Source organism: Dermacentor silvarum, chromosome 2 (assembly GCF_013339745.2).
Source record: "Dermacentor silvarum isolate Dsil-2018 chromosome 2, BIME_Dsil_1.4, whole genome shotgun sequence".
In the NCBI taxonomy this organism is placed as follows: Eukaryota; Metazoa; Arthropoda; class Arachnida; order Ixodida; family Ixodidae; genus Dermacentor; species Dermacentor silvarum.
In genome coordinates this window covers 220,091,324-220,102,013 of record NC_051155.1, presented here as the reverse complement: position 1 = coordinate 220,102,013, position 10,690 = coordinate 220,091,324, and the positions used below count along the sequence as shown (strand labels likewise).

At 46.5% G+C, this 10,690-nt stretch overlaps 1 protein-coding gene across 1 annotated transcript in view; it reads right to left on the bottom strand.

The window, feature by feature from the left end:
* Positions 1-8,062, bottom strand: part of LOC119442685 (uncharacterized) — a 17,936-nt gene extending 9,874 nt beyond the window's left edge. Inside the window, exons 1-7 of the mRNA XM_049663025.1 lie at positions 8,049-8,062; positions 7,379-7,690; positions 5,486-5,657; positions 3,406-3,577; positions 2,545-2,609; positions 480-665; positions 1-170 (exon numbers count right to left, since the gene is read on the bottom strand). The exon at positions 1-170 is cut by the window's left edge and continues 118 nt beyond it. Coding sequence (XP_049518982.1) covers positions 1-170; positions 480-665; positions 2,545-2,609; positions 3,406-3,577; positions 5,486-5,657; positions 7,379-7,690; positions 8,049-8,062 — 1,091 coding nt within the window. The remainder of the gene's footprint in view (positions 171-479; positions 666-2,544; positions 2,610-3,405; positions 3,578-5,485; positions 5,658-7,378; positions 7,691-8,048) is intronic.
* Positions 8,063-10,690: the final 2,628 nt, after the last annotated feature.

The following is a 10,690-nucleotide window of genomic DNA, read 5'->3' as shown; positions in this document are numbered from 1 at the left end:
AAGAGGCGTGGGTGGCGACGGGTGAGGCTTCGAGGCAGGTACCACAGGTAGCCCGGCAGGCGCCCCTCGAGCAGTCCGGCGAACGTGCGACGGATGCTTCCCCAGCGCATGCCGTGGTCGCTCAGGAACACCACGATGGTTTTGTTCAGGTGGCCGCCCTCGTACAGCGACTGCCCGCGCCGCACGCGTTCTCAATTAGGGTTTCAGCACAACAATACATGCTTAACTGTGGTCGAACGAGTAATGCCACTGGAGTAAAGCTTTCGACAAGGGGACGTATAACTGCCTTCGTCACTACGGCAACTGCGTTACTCAAGAGCAGTTGCTGCATTGACGAAGACAAATCAGGGCAATATGACATCAATTATCACAAACTAGCCTCTGCAGCGCAACACTGTTTGGTAAGTGACTCCATTACTTTTGACAAAGATTGTTCATCTTCGAAACGAGAGACGCGCGTACGTGTGGGTGGGACTCGCCTCGAAAAACTTGTGAAAGATCTCGTCCCCGCCCCAGCGTGTTGAGGCGTAGTCGTGCGTTAGCGCGTTGATCCAGGTGAAGGCGAAGTACGGCTCGTTGTGGAAGGTGATGGCAAAGTCGCGCGTGAAGTTCAACACCACTTCAGCGATCAGCGACTGGGCCACGCAGAGGTAGCAGTTCAGGGGCTGCACACATGTCAGCAGACGGGTGAAAAACTTTGTACTTTAAAAAAAAGAGAAAAAAAGAAGCGTCGGATGAAATTGTTCGGTATAATGCATGTAACGATAGCCCAGGAAAGCTCAGTTCTGTGTCTACACCGGGTAGTTTCTTCCTCTCTTCTACGGCTTTATCGATTGATGAGTTAGGCGTCTAGCATGTCCTTCTTCCACCTCATTTTCGTCGTTAGCTCAGACTATGGAATACCGACAGCTGCAGCCAGACTTAAACCGAAGGCGTCTTAGGCATCTTTTACAGCGAAGCTGTATACCTCTACCAGCCAAGGAAATTTTCGTGTTGGCGCAAGCAAACAACGTCAGGCTAAAAATTCAATACAAACAGCATATCTCCTTTGAAATAAGGCATACAGCATACTGCTGAGCCCTCGTTTTCAAAAGAAAAACCACAAAACAAGCATCAAAACCACATGATGGATGATAAGGCGCGTGTGAACAATGGGAACAGCCGCCGACGCGTTGCGGTAAAGATAAGATTGGCAACTGTTTCGAAAGGGGTTGACGTCATTCAAAACCCTCGCGAAACCAGAGTCTCTGGTTTCACTCTTTGTAGAACCAAGTGTGTGAATTCAAGTGACGTCACAATGGGTAATCGTTGTGGGTCTCGTTTACAGCGTTCCTTCTCCCGCGTGTTTCCCGGTAAAGATTACGGTTGCGCAAGCTACTCCGAGCGGAAAAGTACCCAACAGCATAGAAATCACGTAGTGACGTCACCACGGTCTAGCAACTCATTCAGTTCATTCCAGGCTACCAAGAGTAGACCACGGAAAGTAACGACGCCAGAAGAACAGCGTGAATATAATGTCGTTCTGAAGTAATAAAGGGTGTGGTTAAGTACATTTCACGTGTCTCTGGTTTCACTCTTTGTAGAGCCACGTGCGTGAATTCAAGTGACGTCACAATGGGTAATCGTTGTGGGTGTCGTTTACAGCGTTCCTTCTCCCGCGTGTGTTTCCCGGTAAAGATTACGGTTGCGCAAGCGAAACCGAGTGAAAAAGTACCCAACAGCATAGAAATCACGTAGTGACGTCACCACGGTCTAGCAACTCATTCAGTTCATTCCAGGCTACCAAGAGTAGACCACGAAAAGTAACGACACCAGAAGAACAGTGAATATAATGTCGTTCTGAAGTAATAAAGGGTGTGGTTAAGTACATTTCACGTGTCTCTGGTTTCACTCTTTGTAGAGCCACGTGCGTGAATTCAAGTGACGTCACAATGGGTAATCGTTGTGGGTGTCGTTTACAGCGTTCCTTCTCCCGCGTGTGTTTCCCGGTAAAGATTACGGTTGCGCAAGCGAAACCGAGTGAAAAAGTACCCAACAGCATAGAAATCACGTAGTGACGTCACCACGGTCTAGCAACTCATTCAGTTCATTCCAGGCTACCATGAGTAGACCACGGAAAGTAACGACGCCAGAAGAACAGCGTGAATATAATGTCTTTCTGAAGTAATAAAGGGTGTGGTTAAGTACATTTCACGTGTCTCTGGTTTCACTCTTTGTAGAGCCACGTGCGTGAATTCAAGTGACGTCACAATGGGTAATCGTTCTGGGTGTCGTTTACAGCTTCGCCGTCCAACAACCTTCACAGCGTCGATTGGAGCCACAGTTTTCTTTTTTGTCTGTTACAGAGACCACGGATCACGTAATAGCATAGAAATAGGCAGCAGGATCACACAAGAAGATTTCACTTTAACAATAATCTACAATGGTTTCTGGCAAGCTCCCTATTTATAAGCTTAGCTCTTAGGCACCCATTCCTGCATCGAGCGCCGGCGTTCCCTAACTGAGCAAACGAGCGCAGCGGATGAAAGAGCGAACGCGTGGCACAGCGGGGGATGAAAAAAGGGGTGAGAGCGAAGAGGGCGCGAGGAAAAAGGCAGAGGAGGAGGGTGCTGCGGAACCACGAGGCGGAAATCGGAGGAGGAGGGTATGGCGAGAGCGTGAGCAGAAAAGCGTAGTGCGGCGACGATTGCTACGAGATGGCGCCAGAGTAGCGCGCGTCGTCTGGGAGGTCTGTCTGCGGCGGCGGCTGCACGCGTCACCCACGAGCTGCTTCTCGCGATCTTCCGATTAGCAAGGCAGTCGCGCCACACTTCGCTCCGTTTGTAACGTGCCGCCACGAGACAGATTGTTCCGCGCCAACCAATTTATCGCGAAATTAAAACACGTATAGAGCGGCGCTCCAATTTCGCATTAGGGAGCGTCGTAATCGTCGATGGTTCTTTTTTTTTTGCTTCTGCACATGTTTTCCCGCGTTATTTATTAGCGTACTCTTCCCTTGTGTGTTTTGTCGCACGCAAATTAATGTCTTAATTTGGAAGGCAGCGCTCGTGTTCCCGTCCATCGCCTGTATTCACTTTAAATACTGGTTCAATGGCTATGGCGTTGTGCCGCAGAGCAGGAGGTCGTGGGTTCGACTCCCGGCCGCGTCAGCCGCATTTCGATGGAGACTTAATGCAAAAAAATGTTCGCGTACCGTATTTTCGAAGCATGCCTTAAAGAAACACAGATGGTCAAAACTAATCCGGAGCCCTGCAATATAGAGTGTCCCTCATAATCGAATGTGTGGTTTAGGGACGCCAAACGCTGCAGGTTAAATTATTTTTAATCGTGTGCACAGTCTATATAGGCGCGCTGTATGGCACAATTACAAAGGCGTCAATGCAACTATACAGTTACGGCACATACACGAGAGGCAGCTCACCTTATAATGACCCAGCTCCATTTCGAAGGGAAGGAGAAACGTCCTCATGTAGTAGTCTGTGGGCTGTTCCTTGAATCCCGGCTTCAGGTAGTTGAACGTCGATATCACCCCGTTGTCCTCGGCGTACAAGGTGCGGTAGCCCGCGTTGGCGAACAACTGCGTGCCGAGTGTGGTGTATGGAGTGTTTTCGCTATCCTGTTCAGAGGCCTTAGATACTTAGATAGAACGGAGGCGCAGAAGGTAGCGATTTACTTCGTGTAGAAGCGAACGAACGCGATTACGCGTCGGCAGACCAGTTGAGACATTTCAGCGCCGTGCTATACGCAAATTGCCCGAGGTAGCTAACAGTGACCTTATACCGATGGGTTGTATCCGACTTCAAGACATGTGCTTGTGGGAGGCCCAGATTTCTTTATTCAACGCAAAATTGGCATTTTGACTTGTGCGGAATCGTTAACTCCTGCGATCCTCATTTCTGGATCAGTGAGTGGTATCTGCCGCATAGTGTGTCTTAGAAACATTGTAGCAGCTTTATCATCCGCACTCAAAACCGCGCAACGTTCACTGCCCTGTCAGTAGTCAATTATGAACAAGCACGTGAGACCAGCTCCAGTGCTTCCCTGCAAGTAAATAAAAAAAATATAGCTGCTAGTTTTTTAATGGTGGAGAGATTGTCCCACAATAAAAATCATTAAAAAACATAAAATGATAAAGATGCCCTGTCAGTAAGGCTAGGCTAACCCAAGCACTTTAAAGTATGGAAGCTTTGCTACTGCTTAAATAATAATACTAAAAAAATCAACCTGTCATGAAATTCACGCACAGGTAGTGAGGCAGGACGTATTACGTGCCTATACTTTTCAACTAATTTCAAGCGTCGTGCTTACCTTTTTCTTCTGACGTTTTCACATTCATTAGGTACATTAAGCCTCATATAGGGCACTGAGGAAGGAGAACAAACTAGGGGAGAGCGGCACGTGACAAAATTAGAAGCCAGTAATGTCGTCCTAGAACACCATAATGTAACGTGACGAGAGGCGTCAAAGGACGTGTGATGTGTTTTAATGCCTCCTAGCACTAAAGCCCCTGGGGCTTTATCCTACCACGCTTGCTGAGCGCGCCCTACAATTGCGAATACGGTCAGGTCAGTATAAGGTTAAAGGATAAGGTCAGGAAGGAGTGGTAGCAAGGTGGCGCAAAATGGAAAGGAATAAATAAAGTATGCGTCGCAAGAAACGCACAAAGGTGCACATGCATATGGCGAGAAAAAGCGCGAAGCACTAGTGGGCAGAGCAGCCAAACCAAAATCCAACACTCAGACCCGGCCGTGTCTGTCCACCACCGCCGAGCTCCGAGGTCACGTTATTCGCATATATCTTCATTTCCAAAAATGCAAGAACACTGGAAGACTCCTGTATAACTGGATACTGTTTTGATTAACTCAATTAGTGCGAACATAATTTATAACGCATACTCTCGCGGGCTGCCTTCCTTACGGGTGATTATTTGCTACTGTGCCATTTCGGCCTTGGTTAGTGGATGCATAGAGACGATCCAATGGAGAGCGTCTTATTTCGATCGGGCGCAACACTGCACTGATAGCGCGACAAGCAGCGCGAAGCTTTTTCATTTTTCTACTGTGTTTTTTTCCCTGCGGGCAGCACTTACCACATAGGGAATGGGCTGAACGTGTGTGATCGTTCCCAAGAATTTCAAATGATTATCACACAACGTTAAAGAAAATTGCTCTATGAAAACCATATTATCATCGAGACAAGTTTTTCACCAGAAAACAAAATAAATTATCCCGCACAACTGGCGCATTACCATTCTTGGTTGCGTTTGTCATGGGTAAATAAAATTTACTCATGCTACTATAGGGCATACTTCCCGGCAAAGCGGGCTGATCGTTTCACAGGCGGAAGTCTCAAAGGCGAAAACGAGCTCGAATACCGATGCGTGTGGCCTGGAATGTAATTTTCAATAATAACGCAACGTGTCCAAGAAATTAGGGCTATATATTGTGCCTCACCACCTGACACCTCACATTATAAACGAACGCACCTTCCAGAGGAAAGTGCAGTTGTCCCAGAACTGGGAGAAATCATTCCAGCACCCTTTTTTGAGTTCCTGAATGTGTTGCCCGGTCAGCAGTGGCACGATGTTCTCTAAGGTGTTCTCGCCCAATGCGTTCATGCCGTTTAACCAGACGGCATGCATCCGATTCTCCAGGTACCTGCGATGAGAGCGTGGGCACTCCATTGGCACTGACCAAAAGGAGACTGAAGGCCAACTGCTACGAAATTTTGTTTTGGTTAAGGGGTTACCGGTGAGGAGCATATTAACTGTCGTATCCTCAGGGCCCAATTGGCGTTAGAGCAGGAGTGGATACATGGCTTGCAAACAATCAGTCGCCAATAAAATAAAAATAAGAGGCAAAAAAAAAAAAACTCGGAGACATCCCAGAGTTTCAGGACTAAAGATCGAAACAGGCAGAAACGACAATAAAAGGAAACTAGAAATTGCAAGTCATATCAAAAGATAATCGGTTACAGCAGTCTTAAATGATGATGCATCTGCTACGGTGGTGATAGAAAAGGGAAGGTGGTTCCACTCAGCACAGGTTTTTGAGAGGAAATACTGTATAGACTCGTGTAAGGGCCGCACCCGTGTAAGGGCCACACTTCCAACTTGGCAGCCGAAAATTTGGAGAAAAAAAAAATTCAACGCGATAAGCAATCGAGTTTGGTGCCCCGATGCCGTGCGCGCATCGGCGAACTTTCTCTCGCTGCGTAATTACGCATGCCGCTACTAGATGGCGAGAGCTGCGCGTAGAGCTCTGATCATCATGGCTCTGATGCAATGGTATATCCGGGTATCCAGGGTGTGCAGAAGTCAAGACAGCGCCGGCATCATTCTGACGAAACGGTTCGGTTCCGTGTAAGGGCCGCAGCTCACCAAAATTGTGACAAAAAAGTGCTGCCCTTACACGAGTCTATACCGCAATGCGAGGAGCATATGTAGGAGTGTGACTGCAATGAACAGCTACCTTGCAGCTGTTGTGGACACGGGATGAAACGTAACGCATAAACTATAAAATATAGGAAGCAATCTTGCCCAAGTTGCATGGCTGGTAGGCGTCTAATTTTTGTATTAACAGCCTTTAAATATCACCTAAGCAGACGAGGCGGGCACCTGATGATTAACGAATCCGACGCAAATCCCGACAACATGGCCTCCGAAACTCCCATCTCGCCGTGGGCGCCGCCTTATCTCGAAGGTCATGCCCAAGCACCGGCTGGTTCTAAACTTACCGGAATCTGTGTCATTTCCGGCAAGCGGTAATGGCGGCGTTTTTCTCAAATTTAGGGTAACGAAAACGTCTAAACTTGCGAACCTTTTTTTGACGTACCTATCCTCATGAAACGAAAACAATATTACACGTACGTTGTTCTATATCTGCACTATCTGGAATTAGGTTTCTTACGCATTCTTAAATTTTGCCTGTATAGCTAAAACATAGGAAGAAAGTAGAACAGACGCCGACCAGGGTTAAGGAATGATTAATAATATTACGTTTTTTTTCTTGAATTTTACATAATTTATTCTTCTTGGTCGTCGCACTTTCTGCGGGGAATAAAGATTCATCGACCGGAAATCGCGAGGCCCGAAAAACGCGTTATTTCGCTCACATGGTCTCAACCTATAGTCTTCATTGTCTCTCTAAATTACACAATTGATAGTTTATATTTCACGTACCGGCTTCATTCTCATAGGTCCATGGACTGACGAACAAGAAAGACGAACAACACAACGACATTTGTTGCCAGCCTACAGGCTGACGACGCAGCTGTACGCGCACAATGTGATGCCATGTATAACGGACAACGTGCTTCGAACCTTGTTCGATGAGCGAGGCGATTTCCAAACGCACAGAATAATAAACAACCTGCTCACTTGACCGTTTTGCTGTGCGAGCGCTTCATGTTGTTGCGCGAGAGCGAATCAGCGCCCACGAGCAGCACGCTGTAGGTGGCAAATTTGCCGCGCTTCTGCACCGGTGAAACGAAGTCGCTGTCGTTGGCTCCATCTGGCGGATGGCGGCGTAGGCGTGCGGCAGCACATCGCTTTTCGACGCGTGGCTTGCGGATCACGAAGGCATGGTAGTTAATGTACACCAGCGCACCCTGGGCGTCCGAGCACGTCAGCCGGATAAACTCGACGTCGATGGTCGTGCCATTGCTCACGGGCACGCAAGCACCTGATTGCCTGCGCCAATAAAAGGCATCTCAATTCGACCACCCATGACGCGTTTCCGTCGCCTACAATCCCTCTCGGGGCAGTGCACAAAAGCATGACCTTCGGGATTAGCTTCCGCTGGCCGTGCGATTTGGATTCCGCCGATTCCAATATGAAATTCGGGAGCTTTGCGAAAATCGGCAAGCTGGAACGAGTGTCACGAAAGGGGGAATAAATTGTCATCCTCTCAATTGTACCACCAAGCCCCAAAGCAAACCCAATCTGGCTTCCCTTGTGCTATCTTCAATTGGAGTTATGCAACGTCTAAGCATGTATTGCAGTGAATTTTTTATTGTCAGAACATCGCTCGACGGGGGCGGGACACTACCTTCCCGGATCCATAGTTACCATCACCATAACATTGTATAGTAACATATTAAACTAAGTGAAAGCATTGCCCTCCATAATGTCGTCGCCCCAGAGTGTATAATAAATAAATAAATAAATAAATAAATAAATAAATAAATAAATAAATAAATAAATAAATAAATAAATAAATAAATAAATAAATAAATAAATAAATAAATAAATAAATAAATAAATAAATAAATAAATAAATAAATAAATAGAGAGCTCTTGGGTGGATGACAATTTATGCTTTCATAATATGGCATCACCACATGCTTACCGGGCGGCTTGTGAGAAATTATCAGCAAATACCTCTAACAGCGCCCCCGAGAAGACGTAGAAGCGAATGATTTAGGAGCCAGTGTAATGCATGCGATTAAGGGGCCGGAGACTATGGTGTAGTCCGCGTTCATACAGAAGTGGCACACCTAAGAAGAAGCAGAAGTAGTAGTATTGTAGTAGTAGTAGTAGTAGTAGTAGTAGTAGTAGTAGTAGTAGTAGTAGTAGTAGTAGTAGTAGTAGTGGTAGTAGTAGTAGTAATAGTAGTAGTAGTAGTAGTAGTAGTAGTAGTAGTAGTAGTAGTAGTAGTAGTAGTAGTAATAGTAGTAGTAGTAGTAGTAGTAGTGGTAGTAGTAGTAATAGTAGTAGTAATAGTAGTAGTAGTAGTAGTAGTAGTAGTAGGTAGTATTAGTAGTTGTAGTAGCAGTAGTAGTAGTAGGTAGTATTAGTAGTTGTAGTAGCAGTAGTAGTAGTAGTAGTATAGTATAGTATAGTAGTAGTAGTAGTAGTAGCTAGTAGTAGTAGCAGCAGCAGCAGTAGTAATAATAATATAAACGGCGAGTCTGAAGGCGCTGCGACAACGAGGAGGAAAAGGAAGTGCAATGCATGTTGAATAAAACATAAATGTAAAAGGCCACACAAAAGACAGAATGTCTCCAACTGACTCCCAAAGCAACGGTAGCTGACTCGACAAGGGCGAAACAGGAAGAGGATGCACGCATGCTCTAACTCGCAACTCATTTAATGAGTTGCAAGTGAGCGCATGTGTGTCCTGTGTTTTGTAGTCACCGCGCCCTAATCTCTAAATGATGAAATGCCAGCTAACACAACTATCCATCCTACTGCAGCCTATTAAGACAATTCAAGGCGAAGGGCGACATAAAACGCCATCATTTCTAATACATTTCAAGTACGTTCCGACTCACCAGCTGAATGTATTACTACACGGCATCGACAAGAGGTGCGTGAGCATCGACAAAAAGGCGCTCACATGGTGACGTTGTCGTTGACAGCGTTGGACGGCCGATACAGGATGTGATAGCAGCATCTTATTGGCGGCTTTGCTATTGTCTTGTTTGCCGTAACCATCATGGCCGATGTGTTGATGAAAATCCTAGTCATCTGGGAAAACAATGAAGAGACAGTGACGTCGGTATATGCAGGGATTGGAACCGTGGTACGCGTATGCTGCTCGCTCGGCGCTACGCAAGGTAAGACGGATGTGGAGCTTCTGCTCTGCCATATACGGATATGCTGCTTACACACGAGAAACCGCCTTGCACAGCAAGTGCTCCAAGTGCGATCTCTCGCCGAGCTAGTGTTGTCAGTAGGATCAATGAATCTCCTATCAGGTTTGGTCGAAATGCTGCGTACCTCGTCACAAGTGAAAGTTGAAGGGCCCGCACCCTTCCGCACTAACCCCCGTATAGAGAAATGCAACTTCGCTTCAAGTCCGTGCTTGACTTGAGTTAAGTGACGCCTATTGTGAACGCGCCGAAGCAAACGCAATGAGTGTCCAGGGCATGTTCACGCCAGGCGTCCTTTAAATCAAGCCAAACGTGAGCTTCAAGCTATGCTGCATTTCTGAATACGGCGGTAAGCGTTTCCTGACGAAGCATTCGACGATGTAGTACCTATATCAGCCTCAGGCCATTCATTGTGCCGACATGCAATGGTAGCGCGTCCCAGCAACTTTCAGCGGCACTGATGGCCAAGACGTTGAGGCCAGATAGGCATCTTAACGTATACGTTAAGTTCAGTGCGTACGACAACTGGGACGACGTAACGAAGCTGAACGACGTGATTTTTTACGTGGCGGAAGTAGTTAATCTGGGGGTTACGCAATCACAAACCTGATGTCTCAAGAATAAACGATGGCAAACGGGAATCACGTTTGTTTTCACTAAAGAAAAAAAAAAAAAGACGAAGAAGAGCAAGACATTCTTGGACTCCAATTACTGTGCGAACTGCTGCACGAAAGACCACTGAAGTTTCTCGACCTTAGTTAGCAGCATAGTTCGTATTACTTTTTTCATTAGCAGCAGATGCACACTGCGAAAACAAAGTTACTGCCTCGAACGTCCAACCTACTATAGAACTGCCACCACAGAACTTGCAAAATTGATGACAAGTAATTCTATCAAGTGGCTATTTCGCTACGCTGCCGGACATAACTGCCAAACTGTAATAAAGCTGATATTGCCATGCATTTCCATGAAAGAGCTTATCAGCTAGGAAGCGCCTGAACTTTGACATTCATAGATTGCGTCCACCGAAAAAAAAAAAATTCCCTCACAAGTCTAACCTACAGACTTGCGCTTGTGGCATGAGAGCATATAAAAG